The sequence below is a fragment of the Canis lupus genome, chromosome 18, assembly GCF_003254725.2.
Source record: "Canis lupus dingo isolate Sandy chromosome 18, ASM325472v2, whole genome shotgun sequence".
Taxonomy (NCBI): domain Eukaryota; kingdom Metazoa; phylum Chordata; class Mammalia; order Carnivora; family Canidae; genus Canis; species Canis lupus.
Window position 1 is genome coordinate 12,019,727 of NC_064260.1, and position 18,584 is coordinate 12,038,310.

General features: G+C 44.2%; 1 protein-coding gene and 1 long non-coding RNA gene across 4 annotated transcripts; one reads left to right on the plus strand and one right to left on the minus strand.

The window, feature by feature from the left end:
- Positions 1–46: 46 nt before the first annotated feature.
- Positions 47–3,754, minus strand: LOC112661382 (uncharacterized). Of its 3 annotated transcripts, XR_003137633.3 has the most exons (4): positions 3,067–3,747; positions 1,795–2,296; positions 1,200–1,296; positions 47–572 (listed from the first exon to the last, which is right to left on the minus strand). It is a non-coding gene; the product is annotated as an uncharacterized LOC112661382 (long non-coding RNA). The 3 variants fall into 3 exon arrangements; XR_003137634.3 differs by having other exon boundaries at positions 1,200–2,240; positions 3,067–3,754; XR_003137632.3 differs by having other exon boundaries at positions 1,200–2,296; positions 3,067–3,753.
- Positions 3,755–4,156: 402 nt separating this feature from the next.
- On the plus strand, positions 4,157–13,955 carry SFRP4 (secreted frizzled related protein 4). The gene is made up of 6 exons (XM_025449465.3): positions 4,157–4,619; positions 5,822–5,902; positions 6,000–6,065; positions 8,150–8,348; positions 11,043–11,106; positions 13,066–13,955. Exons 1-6 carry the CDS (start codon positions 4,172–4,174, stop codon positions 13,249–13,251), a joined length of 1,044 nt encoding a protein of 347 aa, XP_025305250.1. The 5' UTR covers positions 4,157–4,171; the 3' UTR covers positions 13,252–13,955.
- Positions 13,956–18,584: the final 4,629 nt, after the last annotated feature.

The window sequence follows — 18,584 nt, forward strand, 5'->3', positions numbered from 1 at the left end:
TAGCATCAAGAACAAAGTTTAAAAAAAAATAAATAAATAAATAAAATAAAAATAAAAAAAGAACAAAGTTTATTGGGTTTATGGTTTATGTTTCATAATATTAGGATGTACCATATGGAATATTTCGTAATATTAGGATGTACCATACAGAATCAAAAAAAAAGCAACTTAAAAAAAAAGACTTGCTTTCCAAATTTATGGTATCTTTACAGTTGATCTGTGTTTCAAGAATGAGGACGTGAACCAGATGAAAGCAGGAGGGAACATTCCCACATAAAGGACATGGGGACAAGGGAAAATGGGTGTAGTGCTGGGGTTTAAGGAGAGTAATTTTGAGCCTTAACAAACGGGGTCTTGAAAACCAGGGAGGGGCACCATGAGGCAGAAGCCTTAGGAAGCTCCCTGAGGTGTGAGTGCAGAGATTGGGCAGGGAGCAGGAGGAGGAAGATGCCCTTATAATCCAGGTAACAGACACTGGAATCTTGAACTGAGGTGGTGGCGGCGGGCGACGGTGGATCAGAAACGGCGCTATGGAGGAGAACTTTCTGGTTTGGGCCACTGGGAGTTCCATCCTGAATGAGCAAAGAAGACAAGTCAGTTTAGGATCGGTTGACTTTGGGGCAGTCCAGGTGGCTCAGCGGTTTAGTGCCTCCTTCAGCCCAGGGCGTGGTCCTGGAGACCCAGGATTGAGTCCCACGTCCAGCTCCCTGCATGGAGCCTGCTTCTCCCTCCTCCTGTGTCTCTGCCTCTCTCTCTCTCTCATGGATAAATAAAATCTTTAAAAAAAAAAAAAAAGGATTGGATGACTTTGGGGCTCCTGGTGACTCCTTCAGCCCAGGGCATGATCCTGGAGACCCGGGATCAAGTCCCACGTCGGGCTCCCTGCATGGAGCCTGCTTCTCCCTCTGCCTGTGTCTCTGCCTGTCTCACTCTCTCTCTCTGTGTCTCCCATGAATAAATAAATAAAATCTTTAAAAAAAAAAAAAAAAAGACTGGTTGACTTTGGGGCTCCTGGGTGGCTCAGTCGTTGAGCGTCTGCCTTTGGCTCAGGGAGTGATCCCGGGGTCCTGGGATGGAGTCCTGCATCGGGGTCCCCACAGGCAGTCTGCTTCTCCCTATGTCTCTGCCCCTCTCTGTGTCTCTCATGTAAATAAATCAAATCTTAAAAAAAAAAAAAGGATTGGTTGATTTTGACATACCTGTGGGTTATGCAGGTAGAAATACCCCAGGGACAGTTGGATGAGCATTTCCACAAACCAACAGGGCTAGAGGGCTGGTTTCAGAAGCCATCGACATCTCGGTGGTAATTGAAGCCAAAGAGGAGAACCACAGGGGAGACAGTTACTTGGAGACATTTTTGATTGTCATAACAGGGTAGGGGCAACCTCTACTGGCATCTAGTAGGAGGAGGCCAGAGAGGCTACTAAACTTTCCAGAATGCACAGAACCCAATAAAGAATATTCTGGCCCCAGGGTCAGAAGCACTAAGGTTGAGAAACTTGGAGAGGCAGGGTGCGTGGAGAGTGAGAAGAGGACTGGCCTTGGAACCCAAGCAGAGAAGCAGGCCTCTACACAGGAACCTCCAGAGAGAAGCCACTGACCAGAGTAACTTCCTCAGCTACGTAGGCTATTGGCAAATCAATGTCCAGTACAGGGTAATGGATTAGGGCTGAGACAGGGCCTGAAGGAGGAGGCCGTGGACAGAGTCTCCCACCCCAAGTAGAACCACTACAGACAGGCAGCCAGTGGACCCCCCGAGGGAAGCCAGAGAACTTTATAGAGAAGGCCTCTTACCTTCTCCGCACCTTTTCTTCAAGGAAACACCCTGGAGAACATCGGGGTGATGCCTGCTGTGCTGCGACTTGGCACTAGCTGTGAACAGATGCAGCAGGTTCCAACTGGCTGCGCCAGAGAGAGCCCTTTCCAGGTCTGCCTCTTTGACCAACTCACAGGAGCCGGAGTCCAGCTGTCTCTCAAAACTGCATTTCCTGCCCCTGTAGGAGCTGGGGCTACAAATATTTCCCCCTAAGCCAGGGGGTTTCGACTCACTGGATTTGACAGCTGGAAATGGCTGAAAATGTCCTCTAGGTTATCCCCATTGCTTGAGAGTTCACTGGCCCGGCTTGCCATCCTGGGAGCTTGTGACCTACCTGAAACTGGAACTACCTCTCCAGGTTGGCGCGGCTGTGTTTGGACACTCTGGGCTTCCCCTGAATAGAACCCGACTCCTTGGATGAATCCTGAAATGTATTTGTGTCATTTGTCCTCTCAACTTACCATGTTTAATTCGCGTTCCCTTAAAAAAATAAAAAATAAAAAATAAATTTAAAAAAAAAAAGGTCTTACATTTAAAGAGCTTAACACCACGCCCAGCCCATTGTAAATGCTCAATAAAATGCCAGCTGTATTTTTTTGTTGCTGGGCTATTATAATTCTTAGTCCTGGACAGAGTCAAAACTAAACTAATATTGTGGGTCTAAGCTTTGGAGATAAAAAACAAAAAACAAAAAACAAAAAACAGCTATCTGCCATATGTTCAGATTTTTAATTGAACTATGGTTGTTTAGTTTTTTTAAGATTTTGTTTATTTGAGAGAGACAGCACAAGCAGAGGGAGCAGCAGAGGGAGAAGCAGACTACCTCCTGAGGGGGGAGCCCCACGTGGGGCAGGATCCCAGGACCCTGAGACCCTGACTTGAGCCAAAGGCCGCCACTTCCCTGATTCAGGCACCCAGATGCTCCTGAACTATGTTTTTATTTTTATTTTTTTTCTAAGTTTTCTTTATTTAAATTCAATTCGCCGACGTATAGTATAACACCCAGTGCTGAACCGATGTTTTTAAAGATTAACATTCAGAGACCACATTTTCATATCCTAATGCCCTAAGAGAATATCATATACCAGAAACCTTACTGCCAGAAGATTGATGTACATTTGCAACAACAGTCTCCCTTTTCTGTGAGACCTGAGCCAGCAGTTGGTTTTACTACCTCTTCCTAATAAAAATAAACGAAAAAGAAAAAAAACAAAACATAAAAATAAGCTGGAAGAAGAAACAAAACGTACCATGCTTTCCAGGGTACGCGGCTTCTTACTCAATGTAAGTAGTTTCAAGCACATCAAAACCTCAAGATTTTTAGCCTCGCTGGGCTGGAAATCGCTTGGCAATGAAGTGGGGGGCGGGGAGGGGGGGATCTTTCAGGCTTTGGTGTCCGGTCCTGTTTTCTCCTGGGTTTCCGTTCACGGTGGATTGAGGAACAGAGGGTGAGAAGGAAGGGGAATGTCGGCGGACGGAAAACATTCCTAAACCAGAAGATGCTATTATTGCACCTTGGGGCTGCTGGGCTCCCGGAGCACGTACAGACCAAATGCCTTTCTGGAAAAACCTGAGCCCAAGCTCACGGCTTGGAACAAAACCCAAGTGCGCACAACCGAGGAGGGGGGGTGTGTGTGGAGACGACGTGTCCCTCCGGGTCCCCCCCCCCCCCCGCGACGGGCGAGCTGCAGGCGAGCGAGCCCCGGGAGGAGGGGCCGCGGAAGGTCGCACCCGCTGCAACCCTGCGCCCCGGGCACCTCTAGGGCAGGGGCCGCAGAGCTCAGCTTTGACCCAAACAGCGCCTGCCCCGTCCTGAGATCCTCTCCTTGCACCCGCTTGGATCCGGTGTCCAAAACGACTGCCAGGGACTCTTTCTCCTGGTGCGAAGGACAAGGACTGGCCCGACTAAAAAGGAGGGACTTTGGGGAAACGCAGGCTCGCAGCCCTGGGTCGCGGCCCGGAGGGGATGATGTCAGCGCTCGGGGCGGGCGCGGCGCGGGCGGGGGAGGGGCGCGGGGGGGAGGGGGGGGGAGGGGGAGGGGCGCGCCCGCCGCCGCCGCCGCGGGAGCCTCCGGGGCCCACGTCAGGGGACGCGTCGGGATAAATAGGGTCCCGCAATGGCCGAGGCCGGCTGCGCTCGGAGCTGCCGCGTCGGGGGCCGGAGCTGCCGCGTCGGGGACCGGAGCTGCCCGGGCGGCTGGGCGCCCCGCACGCTGAGCGCCCGCGCCCTCGCGCTCCGAGACGCCCGGCCGGGCCCCGCGGGCGCACGGCGTGTCCGCGGCCCCGGGCGACGGCCGCCCCCGGGGCAGGGAGGACGGACGGACGGCTAGCGGGGCGGGCGGCCGGGCCGGGGCCATGCAGCTCGCGGTGCTGGCGGCGCTGTGCTGCCTCGGGCTGCGCCTGGCGCTCGGCGTGCGCGGCGCGCCCTGCGAGGCGGTGCGCATCCCCATGTGCCGGCACATGCCCTGGAACATCACGCGGATGCCCAACCACCTGCACCACAGCACGCAGGAGAACGCCGTCCTGGCCATCGAGCAGTACGAGGAGCTGGTGGACGTGAACTGCAGCTCGGTGCTGCGCTTCTTCCTCTGCGCCATGTACGCGCCCATCTGCACGCTCGAGTTCCTGCACGACCCCATCAAGCCGTGCAAGTCGGTGTGCCAGCGCGCGCGCGACGACTGCGAGCCGCTCATGAAGATGTACAACCACAGCTGGCCCGAGAGCCTGGCCTGCGACGAGCTGCCGGTCTACGACCGCGGCGTGTGCATCTCGCCCGAGGCCATCGTCACCGACCTCCCCGACGGTGAGGCCGCGCGGGAGCCCGGACGGGCGGGCAGCCCGCACCCTGCTCCCGAGGGCGGGACGGGGGGGGGGGGGGAGCGGCAGGGGACCTGCCTGGGGACGGGTGGAGGGAGGGGGAGGCTGCAGGAACGTCCGGAGCTGGGGAGCCCCGCGTCCCGAGGAGCAGGCGTGCGGGGCGGGAGGCGCCGCTGGAGCCGTCGGGGGCGCGCACCTGGACGGGGGTCGCGAGCAGCCGCAGCAGCAACAGCAGCGGCAGGCGCGACCTGGGTGGGGCCTGAGCGCTGCGCACTTTGATCCCCAAAACAATCCCACCGGGAATCTCCCGTTTAGTGTGAGCCCCTGGAAACTCTTGCCCCCACCCCACCCCACCCCCCCAAAAAAAGCAGTACCTACCCGTAAGTCACCACTCCCCACAGGAGTGCACTTTGTAAATTTAGTCGTTCTGGGAAAGGGAATCTGTGGCATCTTAGTTAACTGGATGTCCACTTTCACTTCCCTTCCTTTTTTTTTTTTTTTTTTTTTTTTGGTCATCTGGCTGCTTTTCTAGGATGAAGGAGCAAGCTTAAAACCATTTCTTGAAACGAAACCTAAGAACATTTTGCATGCTTTTATCCTGCACATTTAGAGAGATTATGGTGTTGCCTTAGTGTAGTTTCTGAGGTTATAGGTCAGAGCGTTGCCCAACACAGGAAGGAGGAGAAGTAAGGTGAAGGGAAAGTCGGAATTCCTCTCTAATTCAAAGCTTTAGGGGGAAAAAAACGTATTTATTGCTCAGATTATATAAAAGAGGGTTATGCTCTTGGGGGGTTATAGATAGCAGTGGGCTGCTTCTGCCTTGCAAAAAGAGAGGCGGCGATTTGGAAATATTCTGGATGTTTTGATTAGTGTCAACTGTCAAGCTGCGAAAAAGCAACATTTTAAAATGGATTTGGAAGGGAAGTTAGTGTGCGTCAGCCAATTGAAATGGATGTGCATTCGTATCAATTTGTGCTCGTTGGGCAAAATTTCACTCAAAAATCTTCTTTCCTAAGCCCAGGAATGTCTGTATGAAAAAAGTAGACGACAATCACATGCCACTTTTACAATGTAGTGTCATTCTTTTGTGACACTGTGTTAGTGTCTGTCTCCAGATGGTTCCTTATTCCAGCTGGGTGAGCAGGCTAAGTCACTGACCACACCTACGTGGCTCTCTGTGTGTTTCAGACGTTAAGTGGATAGACATCACGCCAGACATGATGGTACAGGAAAGGCCCCTTGATGTTGACTGTAAACGCCTAAGCCCCGGTGAGTTCTTTCTCCCTTGAGGTTCCCCCTTTGTCGCCTCCCCAGTGTGGTTTCTGAACACTTTTCCAACTTATTGTCTCTCTTTTGTCTTCTTCAGACCGTTGCAAGTGCAAAAAGGTGAAGCCGACTCTGGCGACGTATCTGAGCAAAAACTACAGCTACGGTAAGTCATCTGATGAAACCATTTACTGGAGGACTTGGCACATGGCAAAGCCAGCCGCAAAGCTGATCACAAAGTGGTAACTTACGTGGGTTCCAGATGGCACGGCGACAGCTGGAAAATGTCTTGCTTTTCTGGGGAAATTAAGCAAATACAAAATAGGTTACCCGGGGGGAAGAGTGGTGCGGATCAGAGCAGAGTTGCCATCGAGGTCCTACTTGTCTTAGGCAGACGGGCCACTCAGCCAGGATGGCCCACCTGACTTGTTCTCTTCCTGGGATCTCAGTGCTATCGGAAGAGTGGGTGACTGATCCATGGGTTGGATTATCTGAGGCCCAGGAATTAAGACCTCCCCCTGTTTTCCTTTTACTTATAAACTCCTACAGATATTTAACATCTTAAAGGAATTGTGGGGAAAGAGGTACAGGCATTGGCATAGTTTAAATGCCCTCCTGTCTTACTGGAAAGAGCAGTCCGCACATTCTGTAGGGGGTCAGCTATTTTTAATCTTTTAAGTAAACCGAATTCTATTATCATTTGAAAATAGATTTAATTTAAAAATGTGTCCTTTTAAAATATCCGTTTGGGTTATTTTATGTTCCTTTGCATTTCCTACGTTACTTCTGCTGAAATGACAGGAACTCTTTAGGCAAAATGGTCATTTTATTTGTTAACTTTGTTTTCCATGATTCAAACTGAAATTTTAAATCATCAACTTTATGTGGTATGTCACATGGGAAAGTAGGAAGACTGTGGCAATACAAAAGTCTGAAAACATAACCTTTTATTTGAGTTGTAAGATTTGAGATTATATCTAGCCAACGTGGGTAACTCAACCAAAAAAAAAAAAAAAAGCAAATGGTCTTTTCCAGTAGCTTCCATTGTTGTCGTTTTAAAAACATTTCTTGTAGATAGTGTCTTAGTCTAATCTCCTTTGTCCCTCATCTGACACTCCCCAGCCCTCCTTACTAACTGGGGCTTCACTGTCTTGCTGTTCTCCATAACTACTTTAATGGTGAAACCATTTTCTATTTAAGTCCTTTGGCTTCTTCATAAACCAGCTTTCTAGGACGGAATCCAAGACAGATCTGTGCTAGGCTGATTACAATTCCATGGAAGGCAGTAATAGTAAGGGACCAAAGGGGCCAGAATTTAGAGCGTAATCAGACGCAGTGATGTTAACAGCCATCTGTAATAACACTTACACTGCTGCTCACCGCAGACCTTGCCCTGACAGCGTGTGAGTAAAGGATTGAGAACAGTGATCTTCAGAGCCTCCTTCCAGTTCAGAAATGTCATGGCTTTCATAACTTCCTTTGGAAGAGAAAAAACGTTCAAGCGTCAGACGGGTGGTTGGACCATCCAAACTTTAAAGTGGCTTCTGAGGGGCGCCTGGGTGGCTCAGCGGGTTGAGCGTCAGACTCTTGATTTCGGCTCAGGTCATGATCTCATGATCGAGCCCTCCCCTCCGCCCCTTTGGGCCTCTGGCTCACCGGCTCATTCTGAAATCTGCCTGAGATTCTCTCTCTCCTCTCCCTCTGTCCCTTCCCCTTTGGACGCACTCTCAATCTTTCTCTCTAAAATAATGTCTTTTTAGAAAAGTGGCTTCTGAACCCAAAAACATATGATTCTCACTTCAAATAATCACAAGGCAGGGGATAAACAAATACTCATTTCTGTGAAATATTTACTGACATTCCTGACTTGAATCTTCTGGTTTGTTCTTTTGGCAAACAGACCTACAAACAAACGAACCAAATTTTAGCATTTTCAGCCTGAGAACAATCTCTGAGATTCTCTATTCACATGCTAGCTGCAGCCCATGAGGAGCCCTCACCGATCCAGAAGCAGAGCCCAGACGAAGCCTGCCTGTCATTTTGCTCATACATCTTGTGGCATGAGCCAGGACTTTAAAGACAATGCTGACAATACGATTGTGTGGGCTTCTTGCTGGCATCTGGGCAGCTCGGACATGACCATAATTACAGGAGGCATTCTTTAAGAGAGGGCTCAGGAGTTGGCGTGATTACACCAAGTCTTTGTCTCCAAAGGCTTCATCCACACTTCTATCACTTTTTACATTGCAGTCATTCATGCCAAAATCAAAGCTGTGCAGAGGAGTGGCTGTAACGAAGTAACCACTGTGGTGGACGTGAAAGAGATCTTCAAGTCCTTGTCACCCATCCCTCGAACGCAGGTGCCGCTCATTACAAATTCTTCCTGCCAGTGTCCTCACATCCTGCCGCATCAAGACGTTCTCATCATGTGTTACGAGTGGCGCTCCAGGTAGGCACCAAGGGACAGAAGAAACTGCACACTGCTTCTAAAAACATGAATCTCATTTAGCAGTCATGGTTTATTAAAAAAAATATGGCACCAGGAGTTCTTTTTAAACAAGACAATTTAATAAAGAAAGAAATAAACAAACAAGACAGTTTTAATAGATGCCTCTGTTGTGATCTCACGTATCCTCAATATTGTTTAATTCCACGTGGCATTAAGGAAAAATAGAAATAGGAGGATTTGAATGGAATCTTTAAAAATCTACTTCAAAATGTCAAAATGGAATCTTTAAAAAGCAATTTTCAAAATTTATTTCAAAATTTTGACTTCCAAAATTGTAGGCCAATAAGTTACTATGAGTTAAGACATTCAGACTATTCAGATCAATCTTAGGGGGACGCCTGGGTGGCTCAGTGGTTGAACATCTGCCTTCGGCTCAGGGCGTGATCCCAGGGTCCTGGGATCGAGTCCCACATCAGTCTCCCTGCATGGACCCTGCTTCTCCCTCTGCCTATCTCTCTCTGTGTGTGTGTGTGTGTGTGTGTGTGTGTGTGTGTGTGTGTGTCTCATGAATAAATAAATAAAATCTTTTAAAAAAATCAATCTTAGGGTGGCAAGTACTGAATTTTTTCAAAGAGCTCTTCAATAACCTAAAGATCAAGTTAACGACAATTCCACACTTTCCTTATATACAATCTAAATGTATACAATGTTTGTTTGATAGACCATTACATACAGACACAGTCATATTCACACTCACATGCATGTATATACATGTGTCTATATATCACTAGCTGGGAGCGTGGCTTCCCCCACATCTCTTTCCTTGGCCTCTTTTTATATATTGGTACCTTATAATGTAATAATCGAACTCTTCAGACCAGGTTACTGGATGGGCCCCATAACCCACGGCAGGATACATCTCCCACAATATAAGTCCTTTTTTATATAACAAGTCTTCCCTTTGATTCTCTGCCATTACTGTTCATGTATTTCTTTTGGATACAACTATGGGCTATTTCTCCAAAACACCTTTTGAAACTAGCCTCACTTGAATACTTTCTCGATCTGTATTCTATCAGCACTTGGGTACCCTCCTCATACCACGTATACTATCTGGTGCTCTTGACTTTAAAGCTGTTCTTCTACTTGCAGCTTGTCTCTCTGTGGAAGCAGACTGCATGAATGTTGACTGTTTCTAGGCTCATCTCTTGCATAGTGTTTGTATCTGCTGCAGGACTAGATGTGGTTCTGGGAACATACCGGAACATAGTCATTGAATCCTATTGGGACAGATGAATGGATTATAAATGAATTAAATAACAGCTTCCCCATCATCCTTTCTGTTCACTTATAGACTTCATGTAATTCTGATGAAAATGCCAGTAAAAATATTGTTGAATAACTGGGAGTTATGTCTTCACAAATGATGCTAATGATCAGTTGGAGGAACAAACGGAGAAGAGTGTATAAAGGAGATTTTGAAAATACCATTTGAAAGGAAATCTGCCTTAAGAGAGACAGAAAACTGGTACAAAGCTGTACTTGCTAAAACCATGTGGTGCAAGAGTACACATGTAGATAAATAAAACAGAGAAAGCAAGTCTTGAAACAGATTCTAATGCATAAAATAACTTATTATGAAGGAGATATGGCAAATCAATTGGACATGAATATATTGTTTAGTAAATGTTTCAAATATTTTTATTTGGAAAATTAGCACATATGTTCACTTTTTACTATACTATAAAATAAATTTCAAATGGAGTAAAGAAATATTTTTAAAACTTCATCATAGAGGGTAAAATTAGGTGAATAGGTAGGTATGTGAAATCTGAATGACAAAATACTTTGCAAACATGAAATTAATTTAAGAAATCACAATGGAAAAATGTCAATATGCATTTTTGATGATATAATATCATGGACATAAAAATCACCCCAAAAGGACAATAAATATTGAAAAAAATACTTGAAATAGTTATGACAAAGGAATAGTAACCTTATTCTATAAAGAGTTCATGTAAGTTCATATTTGACATGTAAAGACTACAATATATAAATAATATGTACATAAATCTATACAAGTTCCAGAAGAAATACAAAGAGTAAATAAATTTACCTCTTTAATTCTCCAATCCAAATTAAAAAATAATTTGAACCAAAGTTCAACCATTCTGAAAAGAGTTTGGCACTGTGCATTGAAAACTTTGAAAAAATATATACTCTTTGACTCAATAATTCTACTTCCAGAAATCTATCTGGAGGCATAATAAGTCAGTGCACACTAGTCTGTATGTACAAGGGCATTCAACACAATGCTGGTGACAGGAGCTAAGCAAAAGAAGGGGGTTCAACAGTAGAGAAAGGCCTAAGTGTGTAATGGATATTATTGTTGAAATATTATATAGTTATTATAGCTATATTTTTGAATTCTAATTAAATGAGAAAATGTGTATAATAGAATGACAAAAAGAAATATATTATATGACCTAAATACTCAGTGTAATTTAAATATATATATAGGTATGAGGAAGAATAAAAGGAAATGCTAGTAAAATATGAATAGTGGATATGTGGATTGTAGGGTTAAGGGTTTTAAAGAATTTGGGTGTTTTTCCAATTTTTTTGTATTTTTAAGCTTTTTCCTTACATAATCAGAATTGCTCAAGATAAATTATTTTTTCTTTTTTTCAGGATGATGCTTCTTGAAAACTGTTTAGTTGAAAAATGGAGAGATCAACTTAGTAAAAGATCCATAGTAAGTATAGTTAGCAATACTCCAAATACAGAGTTAAGTGTGAGTGAAGAAATTCTATAGCACTAGGGGTTCAGCACATACTCCCATCTCCAGGCTCTCACTATTTATCTTTTGAATAAGCAGTTAGGAGCTCTGACTTGGAAATTGTAGTTCAGTATCTCTGCAATATCAAGGTGATTTGGTTGCATTCAATCCTGATCGATTGGTTATTTTAATATAAAAATATAACCTTAATTAAATTAAGGTTTAAAATTTTTTTTTCTGTGGTATTTCATTTAACTATTTTAGCAAAATCAGTCACGTACTTGAGCAGAATTTACCTCCAGAGGGTTTAAAACAAACATAGACACAGGGTGTGGGAATGTGCAATCCTAAAATTCATGCTGTCTCTGTACAAAGCATAATCTTTCCCTGTGCTTAAAACAATTTTGAGACTTGTCAAAATCAATAATCTACGAACTATAATCATTTTGGGGCCAAATCTATTACTTTAATGGTAACATCAGAGAAAGATTGGTAATTCAATTAAAGGAGTTAGAATAATTTTTTGCCCAGAGATATGAGTTCACACCAGAACCAGAGAAATCAGATCGTTGGTTTGAAATGTTTAAAGCATCCCCGCTCTCCTCTAAATCCGCTTAGGTATCTGTAGGAGGACTTGTGTTTTCAGGTTCACAAAGGGTCTTACTACTACTGCCCGTGCCCTCTTAGTGTGTGAGGGAAAAGTCTATATTAATACTGACTTATAGAGAAGGTAGTTTGAACAAAGCCTCTCCTACTGGATGCATTTGGGAATAACACGACCTTTACATCTGAGCTAAAAACTCAGGAGCTACTCAGGAACCCACTTCGCCTTCCTGAACAGAAAATTCTAGTAGGATTGGTTATGCAATTTCCAAGACCGCAGCAGATTAGAAGCATCAATATAGAAAGCAAGTTCACCCTAAGAACCTGAGTGAAAGCAAGCTTTCAGGAATCATGGCCATTTAGGCAGTTTACTTCTGCAGCAAATATTCCAGTAATGCTTCCGTAAGAATTTGAAGCTAGCACCATATAATAGCAGGCCTAATGAGTTTATTATTTCACGACAGACTACACTTGTGCCCTGGGAGGGTGGGGACAGTGTTTCTCATTTCATTGTATTTCTGGTGCCTCAGACAATGCCCAGCCTGTGCTCATGCTCAGACTCTCCAATGAATGAAATAAACTCCAACAAAACAGTGTATATACTGTGATAAAAAGCAACATCTATTCAAGTGGACTCAGTTTTTTCTTACATGCTGCTATTTAAATGAGTAGTATTTCTTTATAGTAGAAGTAGTAAATCCTTTTCTATCAAGGAAACAACTATCCAGAAAGTCTCGTTTCTCATCAGTTCTGGGTAGCTAATACTTGAGTGGATTACTAGAGGTGGGAGGGGCTATCTTCCTTTGGAAGTAAGAGAATTAGGTGAGCCCACCTACAAATGCCATAAGAAGGACCCTGGACTTCCTAGTGAGGCTTCGCCTCTTAGCCGTGTCAGAACCCCTGCTTTGTAGGAAACTTGCTGTGTAGGAAACTGGCATCGCAGGGCCTATGGGCAAAAGTGCATGGGTTGGGGCCTTGGGCCCTGGAGTCAGACTGGTGAATTTGCATCTCAGCTTTGACATTTGTCAGCCACATGACTGTGCAAATAAGCTCTGTGTGCTCGTTTCCTGGCCCCTACCATGGTGCCCACCTAGCAGGGCTGTTGGGAGTTTCAGTGAAATGAATAAATAGACAGATTGCATCCCACCTTGAGCACTTTTCAAATCATCCGGTGTATGAGAAATGCCATAGTACAGCATAGCTATTTTATTCGTTGTTATCATGACTTATATGTGACAGTGGGGGAAAAAAGGGGCATCAATCCTGACATTAGTTTAATGGCATTACTCGGTGAAATGTACTTGATGGTCATGGTTACAAATTGCCTCCCAGCAGTGGGAAGAGAGGCTGCGGGAACAGCGGAGGACCGTTCAGGACAAGAAGCGAACTGCCGGGCGCACCAGTCGTAGCAACACCCCGAAACCAAAGGGAAAGCCTCCTGCTCCCAAACCAGCCAGCCCCAAGAAGACCATTAAAGCTAGGAGTGCCCAAAAGAGAACAAACCCAAAAAAAGTGTGAGCCAGCTGCTTTCCAGAACGGAGACTGCCTCCAAGGATGAGGCCAGCCACTGCCCAGCCAGCCTGGGGAAGGCCCTGCTCCCCTCGCCTTCACAACTGCAGTACTCCTCAGACACATCTTGCAGATTTTTCTTAATGATATGCTTCAATTTTTCTTTTTAAGCCGCCACAAACTGTAGTGGTAGGTATGTCCTTTGGTATGGAAGGTATATGAAAGCTCAAATCTTGTGGACAAATCTCCTTGCGGCAGTCAGGGTAGCCTTCAAAGGCGCCCACTCTGTGCGATCTCCAAGGGGGGGGGAAGATGCTTTGGTTCTTACCATTTGACCTAATATGTGCATTGTAAAATAAATGCCATATTACAAAGAAAACACTTTTTTTTTTTTACAATCTGTTATATTTCAGTTTGACTTGTCATATTAGAATGTTCGTAATATTTTAAATGCGATCGGAAATACGATGATTTGAAGGAAGAAAGCAAGAGGAACGAATGTCTAAAAGATCTTTATGTGTTTACTGTTTGCGGAAGAATTTCTGTGATGAAAGGGAATTTTTGAACTATCTAGAAAAGTAGGATATGGAAAACTGTAATGATTTTTTTTTTTCACAAAGAACCCTTTCAGCTCGTTTTTAGCTAGAAACTTTAGAAACTAAAACAATAATGATGATAACTAACTAAATAAATAAAAGGGAAAGGCAAACACACCATATCTGGATCCTTATTTCCTGGCTACCATGCTGTGGGTGGAAAGGCTCTGAATTCATGTTCATGATGCTTCTCATTAGTAATCACTACGTAGCACCAGAAACAAGGTTGGTTTCTCCTATGATCATTTATACACCAGTGACGCAGCCCCCAAGACTTTTACACCCGTGGATGTGCTCATCTCATTTCCCAGGACATCCTAGATATCTTGATGCCAATCCTGAGAGAATGTTCTCTCTGCAGATAGCTGGCACTGACAAAGGTGCCATGGGCCCAGTGCGAGAAGGCCAGGACTGGTCCAAAGTCCACGGTTCTCAGCCTGCAATGACACCCCTGCCACACACCAGCTCTGGGCTCGGAAAACCAACTACTGTCACTTCTCCATTCAAGGATGGAATGGAGGAACAATCTGAAAGCTTAAGTATAAAATCTCCTTTAGATTTACCAGTGTCCCTGCTTCTCAGAGAAAGGGTTACGTGACCTGTCGCACTCACACAGGGCCGTCAGACACATCATCTCATTTCATCTCAGTGGCCATCAGGACATGGAAGTGAGGTGCGTGGGTCAGCCAAGGTCAAGCGGAGAATTGGCGTTAATAAGAATGCAGGCATGGGCTCCTCTGTCCTGTGTCACCACTGCAGTGCAGTAGTGGTAAAGGCGTCCAATAGAGACTCACACAGAGGTACCAACAACCCACTCGCGTGTGTTTCTGCTCTATTACAGACCCAACTTCTCTGGCCCTGAAGGAAAGCCAAAGAGGTGTTTAGCATAGCACCCACACTAAAGAAACCTACGCAAGGCCATTAAAGGCATTGGCAGCCTAGCCTACCTCCTTAGCATTGTGGGGACTCTTTGGGGAGGGGAATCAGAAATGGAACTCTCCATGGAAATGGAGAAAAAACACATATGTAAAAAACGTAAACACTTTTTTTAAGTACAATACTGAATGTAATAAGAGTCTGGAGAAGACTAGGTATTTAAAAACCATTGAAATATTTAACTGAAATCACATACTCAATATGACATGAAATGTAATACTTCCTGAGGAATGTTAACACGGGGATCCCCGGGTGGCTCAGCGGTTGAGCGCCTGCCACCAGCCCAGGTCGTGATCCTGGAGTCCCAGGATCGAGTCCCGCCTCGGGCTCCCTGCATGGAGTCTCCTTCTCCCTCTGCCTGTGTCTCTGCCTCTCTCTGTGTTTTTCATAAATAAATAAAATCTTAAAAAAAAAAAAAAAAGGAACGTTAGCATATGGCAAACCAAGTAGCAGGTTTAGACTTTATACAATATGTAATTGGGCACATGTACAGTTTGATTAACTGATACAAGTTTAACCAGGCCATTGGTTTATTATTCTGAAAAAGCCAAAAACAAACATCAGCCCACATGGCGAGTAATGTAATAAGTAACAAGTAACAACACTACCAACAAGGTAGTGGCCTTTGTAAGAGCCAAGAATTTATTTCTCTCTCTTCAATAGTTTCTCCTTCAAAATACATGTGAGAAGAGGTAAAGAAAAATATACGGAAGGGAAAGGTGAGGTATTGAAATGAGAATTGAGAGTTGGATTACCTTAGTGAGAAAAAAAATCATTTATTTTGCAATATTTGGATCAGCAAATCTCATAATTAAGGACAGCTGCAGGGATTTTTTTTCAATAATTTTTTGGTCTTTCAATAATATGATAAACATGTATTTTCTATAAAGTAATAAATGCATAAAATAAAAATGGTAGAAGTAAAATCCTACCTAATCCTACTCATCACTATGCAGAGGTAATCACTGTTCATATTTTGGCATACAGTTTTCCAGGTGTTTACTATGCATTTATATAATGATTTGAGGGAAAAAAACATAGAAGCTTATTTTTCATACTGTTCAATAACCTTCCTTCTTCACTCAGTCTCTTATTCAGACTAGTTCTCATGTCACTTCATTTATAATGGCTCTGTTGTGTTGCATGGTATGTGTTACCTACAAACCCTTATATAAGTAGAGATTTAGGTTGTTTCTTAACGTACTGAATAACTGAATCAACATCTTGATAACTAATATCTGTGCACCTCCTTAACTAGTTCCTTGGGATAAGTCTGTTTAAGTGGCCTTGGTGGGCCAAGGAGTATGACCACCAAGGAAAATTCTTTTTTTTTATTTTTTTTTTTAAGATTTAATTTATTTATCCATGAGAGACCAGAGAGAGAGAGAGAGAGAGGCACAGGCACAGGCACAGGCAGAGGGAGAAGCAGGCTCCCTGCAGGGAACCCAATGTGGAATTCAATCCCAGGGCCCTGGGATCACGCACTGAGCCGAAGGCAGATGCTCAACCGCTGAGCCACCCAGGCATCCCATAAATTTCTTGATTATAGTGTCAGTTATCCATCAGGATGCTGGGCCATAAATAGGTAAGAATGCTGACTTTCCAAATCCTCACTAAGATTGTTTCAACCTGTCAATATTTCTTTGTAAATTTTAGCTGGGAACTGGATGTCACCTGGGGCAAAGCTCCGCTCTTCCTCTGTGAGCCATCACTGACAACACTCTGAACACTTCAAATACTTGGAAGCTGGGGGATGAGTAATGAAGCACCTCAAAGGGGGTATAGTTGATAGAGAGATGGTAGACTAATAAGATAGATGATAGCTATATAGATAGATAGATGATAGGTAGATAGATTAGATAGATAGATAAATAGATAGATAATTAAGTTCTTGACTTCTGGGGAAAGCCTATGCAATCTCTTCAATTTTTTTTAATGAATCAAATTTCATAATATAACTGGTCAGCTAGAGAAACCAAAGAATTAGGGTGTAGCAGACATGCCAATAGATTTCCTCTCAGCCCAGCCTTCTTATTTAGAAACAGAATTTAGATAAATAACCTTAGTTTCGGGATCCCTGGGTGGCGCAGCGGTTTGGCGCCTGCCTTTGGCCCAGGGCGCGATCCTGGAGACCCGGGATCGAATCCCACATCGGGATCCTGGTGCATGGAGCCTGCTTCTCCCTCTGCCTGTGTCTCTGCCTCTCTCTCTCTCTCTCACTGTGTGCCTATCATAAAAAATTTTAAAAAAATAATAATAACCTTAGTTTCTACATTCCAGTGTGAAACTAATGCAGTGTAGGGCAACTGGGTGACTCAACTGGTTAAGCATCTGCCCTTTGGCTAGATCATAATCCCAGGGTTCTGGGATCGAGCCCCGCATTGGGGAGTCTGCTTCTCCCTCTCTCCCACTCCTCCCCACTCCTGCTCACTCTCTCACACTCTCTCAAATAAATAAATAAATCTTTAAAAAGAAAGAATGAATGAAAGAAACCAATGCACTATGAACACTTTTGGTTTCTGTCCTTGGATGCTCATAGGATTGTCTAGTGCAAACTTACAATAAAACTTATTTTCCTGAGCTAGTTCTAGGTGCTTGTTTGGTGGAAAAAGTCCCTAAATAAAAAGAGAAGGGCATTTTTTTTACTTTTTTTTTTTTTTTTTTTTTTTTACCAAAAGTCTCTACCTGCTGTTATCATTATTCAAAAAGCAAAAGTGGTTACTTGAAATTGTGGAATGCAAAAGTTAAATGAGACCTTAGAAGTCATACTCCAGCCTACAGGGAAAAGGCTACACCGGGCTTGTCAGATGCTTCACATGCAGTCAGAGAAAGATTGGGGCTCCCAAAGTTACTCAATTTTACCTTAACAGACCAAAGGGCTCTGGTTTGTCAGTCACATAAAGCCAGGATGTTAGAGGGAAGCCTCATGTTATCACCACAGAAAGAGCAACAGGAGGGATCCCTGGGTGGCGCAGCGGTTGGGCGCCTGCCTTTGGCCCAGGGCGCGATCCTGGAGACCCGGGATCGAATCCCACGTCGGGCTCCCAGTGCATGGAGCCTGCTTCTCCCTCTGCCTGTGTCTCTGCCTCTCTCTCTCTCTCTCTCTCTCTCTCTCTCTCTCTGTGACTATCCTAAATAAATAAATAAAAATATTTAAAAAAAAAAAAAAAAAAGAGCAACAGGAGAACAAATCATTGCTTCTGGTGATAGAATGATATATGCCAATACTAATCATGGTGCCTAATGGGAAAATATTTTTTTGAAGAGCATTTTACCCTGAAAGAGATAATATGTCACGGTGGCAACCAAAAATTTTAGTTAATTGTCAACTTTGTGGCTTAAGTGATAAGCAAGCAATGATGTGCTCTCCAGATCTTTGGAGTATGTGGGATAGGATATTTACCTTAACATTAAAACCCCAAAGGAGACGCTGGACCCTAGGATGGTAACAAAATAACCCCCCCCTTTTTTTATTATTCAAGCAACAGAGATAAGCAAAGAGAAAAAACGAAAACAAAAGTACTCCAAATGCCAAAATTAGCATTTTGCTGCTAATCCTTCCAGACTTTCTCTCTGTTTGGGCGTACGAATGTAATAATAATGCAGCACAAACATCTTTTCATATAAAGAAATAAAATCCTATTTTATTTTCTATTTTATTTTATCTTCCACAACTGCATCGTGTAGATGTATCCGAGTTTATTTTGCCAGTTACTTGTGAGAATGGACTTTTAAATGTGGTTCCTGAGGCCTACCAGATTTTTGTGACACAAATAATTTTCTACTCTGCTTGAATTTCCAGGACCAGGA